Source organism: Perca fluviatilis, chromosome 4 (genome assembly GCF_010015445.1).
Source record: "Perca fluviatilis chromosome 4, GENO_Pfluv_1.0, whole genome shotgun sequence".
NCBI lineage: Eukaryota > Metazoa > Chordata > Actinopteri > Perciformes > Percidae > Perca > Perca fluviatilis.
Window position 1 is genome coordinate 435,240 of NC_053115.1, and position 16,685 is coordinate 451,924.

General features: G+C 41.0%; 1 protein-coding gene across 1 annotated transcript in view; it reads right to left on the reverse strand.

Annotated features, from left to right (window-relative positions):
- Nucleotides 1–13,975, reverse strand: part of slc9a5 (solute carrier family 9 member A5) — a 22,822-nt gene extending 8,847 nt beyond the window's left edge. The window contains 6 exon segments of the mRNA XM_039797003.1: nt 1,075–1,201; nt 2,529–2,599; nt 3,925–4,014; nt 6,032–6,234; nt 13,749–13,823; nt 13,826–13,975. Coding sequence (XP_039652937.1) covers nt 1,075–1,201; nt 2,529–2,599; nt 3,925–4,014; nt 6,032–6,234; nt 13,749–13,823; nt 13,826–13,964 — 705 coding nt within the window. The 5' untranslated portion in view covers nt 13,965–13,975.
- Between the last annotated feature and the right edge of the window lie 2,710 nt (nt 13,976–16,685).

Here is a 16,685-nt window from a genome sequence, read left to right on the forward strand (position 1 = left end):
TGTGTCTGTGTGTGTGGTGCTGTGTGGTGTGTGTGTGTGTGTGTGTGTGTGTGGCTTGTGTGTGTGTGTGCGCGTGTGTGTGTTGTGTGGGTTTGGTGTGTGTGTGTGTGTTGTGTGTCGTTTGTGTGTGGTGTGTGTGTGTGTGTGTGTGTCTGTGTGTGTGTGGTGTGTGTGTGTGTGTGGGGGGGTGGGTGTGGGGGGTGGCTTTTGTGGGGGGGGGGTTTTGTGTGGGGGAGAGGTGTCGTGTGTGGGGGTGTGTGTGTGTGTGTGTGTGTGTGAGAGTTTTAGGCCGACGGTCTCGGTCAAGTCGGCTGGACCCTTGATCAAGCATTTGTGTTTTTAATCATTACTTTAGCAATTGGGGGAGAAAGTAACGCTAATCAGAACTATTATTTAGGCCAAAGTAACAAATGTGTCCAAAAAGTTACAAAGTTGGACCACAGCTACATTACGGTCCTTCCCCCAAGATAATAGTGACCAACACCCCCCCTTCTGAGCTCTCCAGGCATAGGCTCCCCAGGGAGAGGCCCAGAGACATACGTTGAGTTTTTACGTTCTTCATTCAGATCCATTAGCTCGTTCCTTCTGAATAAACTAAAAACAGTTTACATGCTTCGCCTCCTGTTGCATTATTCATTCAGATCATTTTAAACAGATTTCTGCAGTTCAAACAATCTCTGAATTGTAGTTGAGAACGTCAGTTATGACGGCCCACGGATTAAAAAAGTGTCGGGTTGAAATCGGGCTCGGGCTCATAATTCCAGTTAATGTGTCGGGCCGGGCACGGGCTCGGGCAGGGTCGGGCTTGATTTTTTGGGCCCGAACGAAGCTCTAGTGTGTGTGTGTGTGTACTTACATTAGACATGTATATAGGTACATGTCTAATGTATATGAGAGTATGTGTATGTTGTGTTGTCTCTGTAAAGCTGCGGAACGGACAGAGTTTCCCTTCAGGGACAATAAAGTATATCTTATCTTATCTCACAGTTTCACTCTGCTCTGTGATGAAGAGGAGCAGCCCCCCCACACACACACACACACACACACACACACACACACACACACACACCCCACCTGGTCGATGACACTGATGGCGTCCCGGATGTTGATCTTCTGATAGGCCTCCCACAGTTCACTCTTCCTGTACACAGACTTCCTCAACAGCAGCTTACTCAGGTAGTTCTTATCAAACTGCTCCCACCTGATACACACACACACACACACACACACACACACAAAAAAAAAAAAAACACACACACACACACACACACACACACACACACACACACACACACAAAAACACACAGACACACACAAAACACACACAAAAACACACACACACACACACACAAACACACACACAAAAACAAAAATACACAAACAAATACACACACACAAGACACACACACACACACACACACACAAACAGAACACACAATAAGACAGACACACACACACACACACACAAAAACACAGAGACACACACACAGAGACACACACAGAAAATAACACACAGACAACACACAGACAGACACACACACACACACACACAACACACAAGACACACACACAGAGACACACACCAGACATACACACACAAACACACAAACACAACACACACACAAGACACAAACACACACACACACACAGACAAAACACACAGAAATAAACAACAACACACAAACAACAACACACAACAACACAAACCACAAACACAAACAAACACAAAACACACACACAAAACAAACACAAAAAAACACACACACAACACAACACACAGACAGACAGACACAACAAAGAAAACACACAAGACACACACAAACACAACAAGACACACACACACACACAATAACAACAAACACACAACAACACAGAACACAAAACAGACAGACACAACACAAACAACACACAACACACACACACACAAACAACACAAACACACAAGACAACAACAACAACAAAACACATCATCAAACAATACATCATCAACAATAAACAATAACACATCATCAGAAAATAAGAAGAGTGTACTTGATATTTGATCAACTATAACAGAGGATGTGTGTTCTGTGTGTTGTAAATAAAGTTGTAACCATAGTAACAGTGTGGAGGTGTAATGTGTTTGGTGCTCAGTGTGAAGAGAGTGGAGGAGCAGCGCCCCCTTCTGGTCACTGGCAGCTATTACAACAACAACACTGACACAAACTCCATTTATTACAACAACAACAACACTAACACAAACTCCACACTGCTGCAACAACTGTTCCTATATCTATTGTCTTCATATGTGTTATTACCAGGGCCATGGGAATCTATGAAACTAACTGTTAAACTGTCAGATTATGCACATTTTCATTCTGTAAAAACCTGCAGTCTGCAGATTTCGAGAATGTAATAACTCGTATTCTATGCTAATAACATTATGTATATTATAAATGTTGTTATTGTGAAGTGTGTGCCATTGAGATGTTGTTACATTAATATAATTAGGACATTATTGTGACATAATATCAGTATGATGGACTCACTTGTCTCTCCAGTGGTGGTATCCCTGCAGTCCTGCAATGTCCTCCACTGCTGTCAGAATGTGATCAAAGGCCTGAAAAACACACACACACACACACACACACACACACACACACACACACACACACACAAAGACAGGAACACACACACAGACAGAAACACACACACAGACACACACAGACACACACACAAACACACAGACAGAAACACACACACACACAGAGACAGAGATACACACACACAAACACAATCACACACACACACACACACACACACACACACACACACACACACACACACACACACACACACACACACACACACACACAAATATGTGATGTTGTGTCTGAAAGCATGTGAAAGCTAAACATCCCCCTCTGTTGAATCTCAGACACCTGAAGAAATAAAGAGTATTTCTTTTCAACCCTGGACTCTATTTTCCCATATTTTTTGTGTCATGTAAATAATCAGGACTTTTAGCGTGTAGAGAGCCAGCATATCTCCACCAGACTCCATGTAAATAATCAGGACTTTTAGCGTGTATAGAGCCAGCATATCTCCACCAGACTCCATGTAAATAATCAGGACTTTTAGCGTGTATAGAGCCAGCATATCTCCACCAGACTCCATGTAAATAATCAGGACTTTTAGCGTGTATAGAGCCAGCATATCTCCACCAGACTCCATGTAAATAATCAGGACTTTTAGCGTGTATAGAGCCAGCATATCTCCACCAGACTCCATGTAAATAATCAGGACTTTTAGCGTGTATAGAGCCAGCATATCTCCACCAGACTCCATGTAAATAATCAGGACTTTTAGCGTGTATAGAGCCAGCATATCTCCACATGTAAATGGGTGAATTAAGGGTTTATTCCAACCAAACCAGAGCGGTGATTGTTGGAACAGTGGAAAGATGAACCAAGACGGCTTTTGGTAGTTTTATTTAGTTTCTGTCCACTTTGAATGAAGTGTGTTTTAACGATGATAAAAGTCGTGATTATTTACATGGAGTCTGGTGGGTTTTAGTGACTCTAACTGCTGCTGAACATTAGTCCTGTAGGGTTACATTACAGCTAGGTTCTGGTTTAATACTGGACCAGTTTCAGAGATTGTTGTTCTCATCAGACACTCAGACACAGAAACCTCTTACAGTTCCTCTGAATGTATTTTAATGTTTGACCTGCTGACAGAGTAGATTACAGTGGAATTATAAATATATCCTGCACAAACTCAGTATGCAGCTGGTGTTTATGAAATGTCAGCAATTTTAAAGGTCAGGAGCTTTCTTTCTAAGTGAGGAGCTGCTGGTTTGAGTTCGACTGCCCCACACTAGTTATACAGGAGAGATGGTGATGAACACGCTGTGACATGAAAAAGAAGAAGAAGTGAACTGACCCTCTCGTGTATCTCCTCGTTGATGGTCGGCTTTCTGCTGGTGGAGCGAGGCACTTTGAGCCAGTTTACCAGAGGTTTGATGGTCAGACCCTTGATAGAGGATAGAGCAAGAGAGAGGAAAAGAAGAAAGAAAAAAAAAAAAAAAAAAAAAAAAAAAAAAGAAAAAAAGAAAAAAGAAAAAGAGAAAAAGAAGAGAGAGACAAGAAGAGACAAAGAAAAAAGAGAGAAAGACAGAAAAGAGGAGAGAGAGACAAAAGAAGAGAGAAAAGAGAGAGACAAGAGAGAGAGACAAAAGAAAAGAGAGAGAGAGAGAGACAGAGAGAGAGAGGGAGAGAGGGAGAGAGGGAGAGAGAGAGGGAGACAGAGAGAGAAAGAGATTTTTTTTAGATTTTTACAAAAACACTTCATTTACATATTCATAATTTGTGCAAATTCACAATTAAATAAAGTTCTGATGCAGTAAAATCTCAGTATTTGTTTAAAAAAAATAATATCATCCGATAAAAACTTATGCAAAAACCAGCTCGTCATCAACAAGAGAACAAAGAATAGACCTGTCATTAAAAGCATCGACGTCTCCGATAGGTTTATAAAACCTGAACCCTAACCAGAGTCTGGCCCTGATGTTTATTAAAAAAAGGTGACAAAATTGAGTCCTGCTAAAAGCACCACTTTAATTCTTGTGTTTATTCTTGGAAATAAGTCATTCAGCATGAAAACAGCATCAGACATGACTAATCAGTCCCTCCAGAAAAATGCGATTATGCGATTGCATAATTCAACGCATAATCAGCCAAAGTCCGCATATTCACGCCTCACTATCGCCGCACAAATTGCCGATTTCCGCGCAAAATATGCGGTGCTTGCACGATGTCATAATCCCCACATTTTCGTTTGCATTAAAAGTCACATAATATATCTTAGCAGAAAGTTGAAAAATGTTGCGTTTACTTCACACAAGAGCAGCCATTTTGCCCTGTTGCCATGGGAACGTTATGAAGTGACGTCATTACACGACATGAACATCATCTAAAGTAGGTGTTGGGGGTTGAATCTGACATGTTGTACTCTGAAACCTATCTTAATATCTGATGTCTACTCAAATTTCTTTGTTTAAGTGCTCCTGCTGTCTATATTATTATTATTATTATTATTATTATTATTATTATATTATATATTATATATTATATATTATATATTATATATTATATATTATATATTATATATTATATATTATTATATATTATTATATATTATTATATATTATATTATTATTATTATTATTATATATTATATTATATATTATATATTATTATATTATATATTATTATATTATTATATATATATTATATATTATTATTATTATTATTATTATTATTATTATTATTATTTTATATTATATATTATATATTATATATTATATATTATTATATATTATTATATTATTATTATTATATTATATATTATATATTATATATTATATATTATTAACGATTTTTGAAAGTCTGTCTCTTTTGTATCTTTTATTTCCCTGTTTAGACTATTACTTTTATTTTTACTTTAATATTATATTATTTGTATATATTTTTGTATCTTATTTGTTTACTTATTGCAATGACTGAATATCTGTAAACTATTTTTGGAAATTAAGTTTAAAAAAAGCAGGGTGTTGGGGGGGGGGGGGAATCACTTTTTTTTCTTTTCTTTTCATCAAACCAGTTTTTGCAAGTTCCCGCAATTTCATCGCATAAAATTGCATAAATATCCCGCATATTGCATCGCATTTTTTAAGAAAACGTGCCGCATGATCAAGGATTTTTGCCCCCAACAATCACAAAAAAACTCAGCGTTTTTCTGGAAGGACTGGTATATGGACTAAAGAGATCTAAGCTGACTGAGACCAGAAGCACCGATTAGTCCACTAGTCCACTAAGAGGGAGCAGCCCTGGTGAAAACTAGATCAAAAAGTCTAAAAACCAATCAGTTAAACGAGAGAAGACAGTTCACACCGTTTCTTTTGCGTGAGGTGTTAAAATAATAACTTTTTTGATGCTTTTAGAAACCGTTTCGGCGAGTCTTTCTGCACAGGAAGTGATGTCGTTCCTACCTGGAACATGACGGTGAAGAAGACGACCACGATCGTCGTGGCGACGAAGTAATCCTTGGCTTTGACCTGCTGGCCGTCCAGCAGCACCACCAGAGCGAACGCCACCGCCCCCCGCAGGCCGCCGTACGACATCACCACCTGGTCGATCTTATCCAATGGGACGAGGCGGAATCGGTTCAGAACCCAGGTCTGGCCAATCACACCTGGGGGTGGGACAGAGATCATTAATATGTCTTCCAGGTCTGACCAATCACAGCTGGGGGAGGGACAGAGATCATTAATATGTCTTCCAGGTCTGGCCAATCACACCTGGGGGAGGGACAGAGATCATTAATATGTCTTCCAGGTCTGGCCAATCACACCTGGGGGAGGGACAGAGATCATTAATATGTCCTCCAGGTCTGACCAATCACACCTGGGGGAGGGACAGAGATCATTAATATGTCTTCCAGGTCTGACCAATCACACCTGGGGGAGGGACAGAGATCATTAATATGTCTTCCAGGTCTGGCCAATCACACCTGGGGGAGGGACAGAGATCATTAATATGTCTTCCAGGTCTGACCAATCACACCTGGGGGAGGGACAGAGATCATTAATATGTCCTCCAAAAATGTCTAAACAAGGCACCAAAAATTGTCTAAAAAAGGCGCCAAAATTGTCTAAAAAAGGCGCCCAAAAAAGGCTCAGAAAATGTCTAAAAAAGGCGCTAAAATTGTCCCAAAACGGCAACAAAATTGTCCCAAAAAGGCGACAAAATTGTCAAAAAAAGGCGCCAAAATTGTCTAAAAAAGGCGCCAAAAATGTCTAAAAAAGGCGCTAAAATTGTCCCAAAAAAAGGCTCCAAAAATTTTCCAAAAAAAGGCGCCAAAAATGTCTAAAAAAGGCGCCAAAAATGTCTAAAAAAGTGCCAAAAATTTCTAAAAAAGGCGCCAAAAATTATCTAAAAAAGGCGCCAAAATTGTCCAAAAACTTAGAAAACAGGTATCTGTTATTCATCTCGCCCAGACTGCCTGAATATAACTAAGTGATAGATTTAGTTTAGCTCTTTGTGCAGCATGTGGAGTTTCTGAGGGACCAATCAGAAGTCTGTCCTCCAGGTCTGACCAATCACAGAGCAGAGCAGAGATCTTTAGGCTTAATTGTTCCCAAGAGGAAATTATTTGTCACAATATTGCATGCTTACAGAAAAACAGAAGTAAAAACATCAAAAAAGGCGATAAAAATTTCCAAAAAAGGCGACAAAAACGTCCTTGTTTCTAAGTTTAAGTGCAGCAGAGAGATTCAGAGACAGAGAGACAGAGAGAGACAGACAGAGAGACAGAGAGAGAGAGAGAGAGAGAGACAGAGAGAGAGAGAGAGAGAGAGAGAGAGAGAGAGAGACAGAGAGACAGAGAGAGAGACAGAGAGAGAGACAGAGAGAGAGACAGAGAGAGAGAGAGGCTGGAGGAAGTAAAGTCTGACATCAGTGTAACATTTTAACATTTCAACATTTGAGCCTGCAGCTCATCATCAGTGATCAGCATCACTAAATCTTTCAGCTGTGGAGCTAAAATGTCACCGTGTGAAGCCGGGGAACAGAAAAGGCCGCTTAGTTCCTCCAGGTTTCGCCATGCTGGTTGCCTAGGAAACAGCCTCCACACACACTCAACCACACACACACTCAACCACACACACACAGGTGTAAAGGCTGGGAAATATTAAAACGGTTTGCACCGTAATGTGCTGACCCAAATGGAGTCTGTGGATTGAGATCTGCAGAATATAGTAGATATAGTAGTTTTTTTCTGTTTGGGAGTTTTATTAAAAGGTCCCATGGCATGAAAATGTCACTTTATGAGGTTTTTCAACATTAATATGAGTTCCCCCAGCCTGCCAATGGCCCCCCAGTGGCTAGAAATAGTGATAGGTGTAAACCGAGCCCTGGGTATCCTGCTCTGCCTTTGAGAAAATGAAAGCTCAGATGGACCAATCAGGAATCTTCTCCTTATGAGGTCATAAGGAGCAAGGTTACCTCCCCTTTCTCTGCTTTGCCCGCCCAGAGAATTTGGCCCCCCCATGAGAGAGAGAGAGACATCATGGCTTTCAAACGAGCAAAGTGACAGTTGGTCAAGGCCACTAAGGTCTATATAAAAGAGACTTCAGATACAGTATTAGGGGACCACTAAGGTCTATATAAAAGAGACTTCAGATACAGTATTAGGGGACCACTAAGGTCTATATAAAAGAGACTTCAGATACAGTATTAGGGGACCACTAAGGTCTATATAAAAGAGACTTCAGATACAGTATTAGGGGACCACTAAGGCCTATATAAAGAGACTTCAGATACAGTATTAGGGGAACACTAAGGTCTATATAAAAGAGACTTCAGATACAGTATTAGGGGACCACTAAGGCCTATATAAAGAGACTTCAGATACAGTATTAGGGGAACACTAAGGTCTATATAAAAGAGACTTCAGATACAGTATTAGTGGACAACTAAGGTCTATATAAAAGAGACTTCAGATACAGTATTAGGGGACCACTAAGGCCTATATAAAAGAGACTTCAGATACAGTATTAGGGGACCACTAAGGCCTATATAAAGAGACTTCAGATACAGTATTAGGGGACCACTAAGGCCTATATAAAAGAGACTTCAGATACAGTATTAGGGGACCACTAAGGCCTATATAAAGAGACTTCAGATACAGTATTAGGGGACCACTAAGGCCTATATAAAAGAGACTTCAGATACAGTATTAGGAGACCACTAAGGTCTATATAAAAGAGACTTCAGATACAGTATTAGGGGATCACTAAGGTCTATATAAAAGAGACTTCAGATACAGTATTAGGGACCACTAAGGTCTATATAAAAGAGACTTCAGATACAGTATTAGGGGACCACTAAGGTCTATATAAAAGAGACTTCAGATACAGTATTAGGGGACCACTAAGGCCTATATAAAAGAGACTTCAGATACAGTATTAGGGGACCACTAAGGCCTATATAAAAGAGACTTCAGATACAGTATTAGGGGACCACTAAGGCCTATATAAAGAGACTTCAGATACAGTATTAGGGGAACACTAAGGTCTATATAAAAGAGACTTCAGATACAGTATTAGTGGACAACTAAGGTCTATATAAAAGAGACTTCAGATACAGTATTAGGGGACCACTAAGGCCTATATAAAAGAGACTTCAGATACAGTATTAGGGGACCACTAAGGCCTATATAAAGAGACTTCAGATACAGTATTAGGGGACCACTAAGGCCTATATAAAAGAGACTTCAGATACAGTATTAGGGGACCACTAAGGCCTATATAAAGAGACTTCAGATACAGTATTAGGGGACCACTAAGGCCTATATAAAAGAGACTTCAGATACAGTATTAGGAGACCACTAAGGTCTATATAAAAGAGACTTCAGATACAGTATTAGGGGATCACTAAGGTCTATATAAAAGAGACTTTCAGATACAGTCATTAGGGACCACTAAGGTCTATATAAAAGAGACTTCAGATATACAGTATTAGGGGACCACTAAGGTCTATATAAAAGGGACTTCAGATACAGTATTAGGGGACCACTAAGGCCTATATAAAAGAGACTTCAGATACAGTATTAGGAGACCACTAAGGTCTATATAAAAGAGACTTCAGATACAGTATTAGGGGGATCACTAAGGTCTATATAAAAGAGACTTCAGATACAGTATTAGGGACCACTAAGGTCTATATAAAGAGACTTCAGATACAGTATTAGGGGGACCACTAAGGTCTATATAAAAGAGACTTCAGATACAGTATTAGGGGACCACTAAGGTCTATATAAAAGAGACTTCAGATACAGTATTAGGGGACCACTAAGGTCTATATAAAAGAGACTTCAGATACAGTATTAGGGGACCACTAAGGTCTATATAAAAGAGACTTCAGATACAGTATTAGGGACCACTAAGGTCTATATAAAAGAGACTTTAGATACAGTATTAAGGGGACCACTAAGGCCTATATAAAAAGAGACTTCAGATACAGTATTAGGGGACCACTAAGGCCTATATAAAAGAGACTTCAGATACAGTATTAGGGGACCACTAAGGCCTATATAAAAGAGACTTCAGATACAGTATTAGGGGACCACTAAGGTCTATATAAAAGAGACTTCAGATACAGTATTAGGGGACCACTAAGGCCTATATAAAAGAGACTTCAGATACAGTATTAGGGAACCACTAAGGTCTATATAAAGAGACATCAGATACAGTATTAGGGGACCACTAAGGTCTATATAAAAGAGACTTCAGATACAGTATTAGGGGATCACTAAGGCCTATATAAAAGAGACTTCAGATACAGTATTAGGGAACCACTAAGGTCTATATAAAGAGACATCAGATACAGTATTAGGGGACCACTAAGGTCTATATAAAAGAGACTTCAGATACAGTATTAGGGGACCACTAAGGTCTATATAAAAGAGACTTCAGATACAGTATTAGGGGACCACTAAGGTCTATATAAAAGATACTTCAGATACAGTATTAGGGGACCACTAAGGTCTATATAAAAGAGACTTCAGATACAGTATTCGGGGACCACTAAGATCTATATAAAGAGACTTCAGATACAGTATTATGGGACCACTAAGGTCTATATAAAAGAGACTTCAGATACAGTATTAGGGGACCACTAAGGTCTATATAAAAGAGACTTCAGATACAGTATTAGGGGACCACTAAGGTCTATATAAAAGAGACTTCAGATACGCATAGTAGGGACCACTAAGATCTATATAAAGTGACTTCAGATACAGTATTAGGGAGCAACTACGAAGGTCTATATAAAAGAGACTTCAGATACAGTATTAGGGGACCACTAAGGTCTATATAAAAGAGACTTCAGATACAGTATTAGGAGACCACTAAGGTCTATATAAAAGAGACTTCAGATACAGTATTAGGGGACCACTAAGGTCTCTATAAAAGAGACTTCAGATACAGTATTAGGGGACCACTAAGGTCTATATAAAAGAGACTTCAGATACAGTATTAGGGAGACCACTAAGGTCTATATAAAAGAGACCTCAGATACAGTAATAGGGGACCACTAAGGTCTATATAAAAGAGACTTCAGATACAGTATTAGGGGACCACTAAGGTCCATATAAAAGAGACTTCAGATACAGTATTAGGGGACCACTAAGGTCTATATAAAAGAGACTTCAGATACAGTATCAGGGGACCAACTAGGCGGTCAAAAGAGACTTCAGATACAGTATTAGGGGACCACTAAGGTCTATATAAAAGAGACTTCAGATACAGTATTAGGGGACCACTAAGGTCTATATAAAAGAGACTTCAGATACAGTATTAGGGGACCACTAAGGTCTATATAAAAGAGACTTCAGATACAGTATTAGGGGACCACTAAGGTCTATATAAAAGAGACTTCGGATACAGTATTAGGGGACCACTAAGGTCTATATAAAAGAGACTTCAGATACAGTATTAGGGGACCACTAAGGCCTACATAAAAGAGACTTCAGATACAGTATTAGGGGACCACTAAGGTCTATATAAAAGAGACTTCAGATACAGTATTAGGGGACCACTAAGGTCTATATAAAAGAGACTTCAGATACAGTATTAGGGGACCACTAAGGTCTATATAAAAAGAGACTTCAGATACAGTATTAGGGGACCACTACATGTCTATATAAAAGAGACTTCAGATACAGTATTAGGGGACCACTAAGGTCTATATAAAAGAGACTTCAGATACAGTATTAGGGGACCACTAAGGAGGCTATATAAAAGAGACTTCAGATACAGTATTAGGGGACCACTAAGGTCTATATAAAAGAGACTTTAGATACAGTATTAGGGGACCACTAAGGCCTATATAAAAGAGACTTCAGATACAGTATTAGGGGACCACTAAGGCCTATATAAAAGAGACTTCAGATACAGTATTAGGGGACCACTAGAGGCCTATATAAAAGAGACTTCAGATAGCAGTATTAGGGGACCACTAAGGTCTATATAAAAGAGACTTCAGATACAGTATTAGGGACCACTAAGGCCTATATAAAAGAGACTTCAGATACAGTATTAGGGAACCACTCAAGGTCTATATAAAGAGACATCAGATACAGTAATAGGGGACCACTAAGGTCTATATAAAAGAGACTTCAGATACAGTATTAGGGGATCACTAAGGCCTATATATAAAGAGACTTCAGATACAGTATTAGGGAACCACTAAGGTCTATATAAAGAGACATCAGATACAGTATTAGGGGACCACTAAGGTCTATATAAAAGAGACTTCAGATACAGTATTAGGGGACCACTAAGGTCTATATAAAAGAGACTTCAGATACAGTATTAGGGGACCACTAAGGTCTATATAAAAGATACTTCAGATACAGTATTAGGGGACCACTAAGGTCTATATAAAAGAGACTTCAGATACAGTATTCGGGGACCACTAAGATCTATATAAAGAGACTTCAGATACAGTATTATGGGACCACTACGAGTCTATAAAAAGAGACTTCAGATACAGTATTAGGGGACCACTAAGGTCTATATAAAAGAGACTTCAGATACAGTATTAGGGGACCACTAAGGTCTATATAAAAAGATACTTCAGATACAGTATTAGGGGACCACTAAAGTCTATATAAAAGAGACTTCAGATACAGTATTAGGGACCACTAAGATCTATATAAAGGACTTCAGATACAGTATTAGGGAACCACTAAGGTCTATATAAAAGAGACTTCAAATACAGTATTAGGGACCACTAAGGTCTATATAAAAGAGACTTCAGATACAGTATTAGGAGACCACTAAGGTCTTATATAAAAGAGACTTCAGATACAGTATTAGGGGACTACCAGGTCTCTATAAAAGAGACTTCAGATACAGTATTAGGGGACCACTAAGGTCTATATAAAAGAGACTTCAGATACAGTATTAGAGGACCACTAAGGTCTATATAAAAGAGACCCAGATACAGTATTAGGGACCACTAAGGTCTATAAAAAGAGACTTCAGATACAGTATTAGGGGACCACTAAGGTCTATAAAAAGAGACTTCAGATACAGTATTAGGGGACCACTAAGGTCTCATATAAAAGAGACTTCAGATACAGTATCAGGGGACCACCACGGTCTAAAAGAGACTTCAGATACAGTATTAGGGAACCACTAAGGTCCATATAAAAGAGACTTCAGATACAGTATTAGGGGACCACTAAGGTCTATATAAAAGAGACTTCAGATACAGTATTAGGGGACCACCAAAGTCTATATAAAAGAGACTTCAGATACAGTATTAGGGGACCACTAAGGTCTATATAAAAGAGACTTCGGATACAGTATTAGGGACCACTAAGGCTATATAAAAGAGACTTCAGATACAGTATTAGGGGACCACTAAGGCCTACATAAAAAAGAGACTTCAGATACAGTATTAGGGACCACTAAGGTTCATATAAAAGAGACTTCAGATACAGTATTAGGGGACCACTAAGGTCTATATAAAAGAGACTTTCAGATACAGTATTAGGGGACCACTAAAGTCTATATAAAAGAGACTTCAGATACAGTATTAGGGACCACTAAGGTCTATATAAAAGAGACTTCAGATACAGTATTAGGGGCCACTAAGGTCTATATGAAAAGACTTAACATAGTATTAGGGACGACCAACCAACGGCCTGGCGAAGATCTAAGATGAAGATGAGGGTGCAGGACACCCAGGGCCCAGTCCCAGCCCACTCTGTCCACGCGAGCGATCCAGAAAGATGAAGATGATGGTCTCAGCGATGCTGGCCAGAGTCTTCATCGTGTACTTCACTGTAGTCCGAGACTTCTGGGAAATGTTGGCCTCCACGTACTTATTGGCCCCGATACCACAGAAGGTCATACTGCAGGGGGGAGGGGGGGGGGGAGAGGGGGAGGAGGGGGGAGGGGAGGGGGGAGAGAGAGAGAGAAGGAGGAGGAGAGGAGAGGAGGAGGGGAGGGGAGGGGGAGGGAGAGGGAGGAGGGAGAAAGAGAGGAGGGAGGGAAGGAGGGAGAGAGGAGAGGGAGGAGAGAGGAGAGAAGGAGGGAGAGGGAGAGGAGGAGAGGAAAGGAGGAGGAGAGGAGGGAGAGAGAGGAGGAGGAGAAGGAGGAGGGAGAGGTGGGGAGGAGGAGAGAGGAGAGAAGGAGAGAGGAGAGAGAAGGAGGAGGAGGAGAGAGAGAGGGAGGGAGAAGAGGGAGGGAGAGAGGAGAGGAGAGAGGAGAGAAGGAAGGAAGGAGAGAGGAGGAGAGAGGGAGAAAGGAGGAAGGGAGAGAGGAGAGAAGGAGGAAGGAGAGGAGAGGGAGAGGGAGAGGGAGAAGGAGAGAGGGAGAAAGGAAGCAGAGAGGAGAGAGAAGGAAGGAGGAGAGAGAGAGGAGGAAGAGGAGGGAGAGAGGAGAGGAGGGAGGGGGAGAGGGAAGGAGGAAAAAGAGAGGAGAGGAGAGGAGAGGAGGAGGAGAGAGGAGAGAGAGAGAGAGAAGGAGGAAGGAGGAGGGAGGAGGGAGAGAGAGAGGGAGAGGAGAGAGAGAGAAGGGGAGGAGAGAGGAGAGAGGAGGAGAGGAGAGAAGGAGAGAGGAGGAGAGGAGGAGAGAGAGAGGAGGAGGAAAAGAGAGAGGAGGAGAGAGAGAAGGAGAGGAGGAGAGGAGAGGAGAGGAGAGAAGGAGGAGAGGAGAAAGGAGAGAGAGGAGAGAGAGAGAGAGGAGAGAGAGAGGAGAGAGGAGAGACAAGAGACACGAGAGAAGGAACACACAGGAAGGAAATTGAACACAGACCCCAGCCCAATCAGAAGAAGAAGAATGACAAAGAAAAGAAGACACCAATAAAAAAAAGCAGGAAGGGAAAAAGACACAAGGGAGGCGGATGGTAGACAGGAAGAGCCGGCTAGGAAGAGGGAGACCAGCAGATGACCAGCAGCCCGATGATCCGAACCAACAAGCACCACGAACACCAGACCCACCAGAGTCCCTCCGATGCTCACGATCAGGAAGGAGGCTGCAGGGGACCAGAACCAGAACCAGGTTACACTGGACCGGACCGGCCCGCAGGACCAGGACCAGAACCAGGTTACACATACACAGGACCGGCCCGAAGGACCAGGAACAGGTTACACAGGACCGGAACGGCCCGAAGGACCAGGACCAGAACCAGGTTACACAGGACCAGGACCAGGTTACACACGACCAGCCAGAAGGACCAGAACCAGGTTACACAGGACCGGACCGGCCTGCAGGACCAGGACCAGGTTACACAGGACCGGCCCGCAGGACCAGGACCAGGACCAGGACCAGGTTACACAGGACCGGACCGGCCCCCAGGACCAGGTTACACAGGACCGGACCGGCCTGCAGGACCAGGACCAGGTTACACAGGACCGGCCAGCAGGACCAGGACCAGGTTACACAGGACCGGACTGGCCTGCAGGACCAGGACCAGAACCAGGGTTACACAGGTCCGGCCCGTAGGACCAGGACCACGACAAAGACTTCGAAAAAAAACACTTAAAAAGTCGGGAAATATAAAAAAAAAACACAAAAAAAAGCGACAAAATGCAACAACAAAAAGTGTGAAAAACCACAACAAATCAGGACATGAAGCGCGTGCCGAGTCAGGCCGGTTCTGACCAGAGGAGCCAGATATTTACTGTTTTCGGGTCTTCGTGTTTTCGGGTCTTTCTGAGGACTCACCGACTCCTTTGAAGTAATCTGCCGTCAGAACGTTCTCCGCTCCGACCTCCACGAAGGAGATGTAGACTTTATATAAAACCTGGAACAGAGAAGAGAGACACGTTTAACAACTAAAAGTATATATATATATATTTATATATATATATATATATATTTATATATATATATATATATATATTTATATATATATATATATATATATTTATATATATTATAAATGCCGATATAATATATAATAATATATCGGCCGATATTAGGCATTTTCCAGGGCCAGGCCCCACTTTTTAGGCACCGACCGAATTGCCTTCTTAGTATCCAGTAGGTGATCAATTCCTAAGGAGTAAATCTCCTCAGCGTCAGAGAGCCAATCAGCACGCAGCATGCTTCTACTAAGAAGTAATAATGTCTGTGATTGGCTAATTGTCTAATGTTGGTCTGCAGTCAGGAGTGCAAGATAAAAAACATACAAAGACATTACAAGAAGTTACAAGCAGCCTGTTCTCATGAACCAGTCAACAGCTAAGCACTAATTCATAAAGCGTCTTATACACTAGACGCAGCCCAGCATAAGGATGCCTTCCAGGTAGCGCTGCCTGCAAGACGACATTGGGGGCTTAAAACACCAAACACCTTTAAACCCTTGTGTGTGCAAATCACACTTTTTCTGAAGTTTTTGTCTCTTATTTTAAACATTTTTGGTGCTTTTTTTTTTTACATTTAGCGCTTCTTTACAATACCATGTACATATAAACAGCACTAACGCCAACTTATTACCAACCATTAACTAAATGAAATGAGTTGTTGATATTGTGACTGGTATATTCTTCATGTGGCTGCTGGCTTTCTTCTATGTATACCAACAGGAAGTGGTTTGGAGTGATATTGTGATATATATATGCAATTA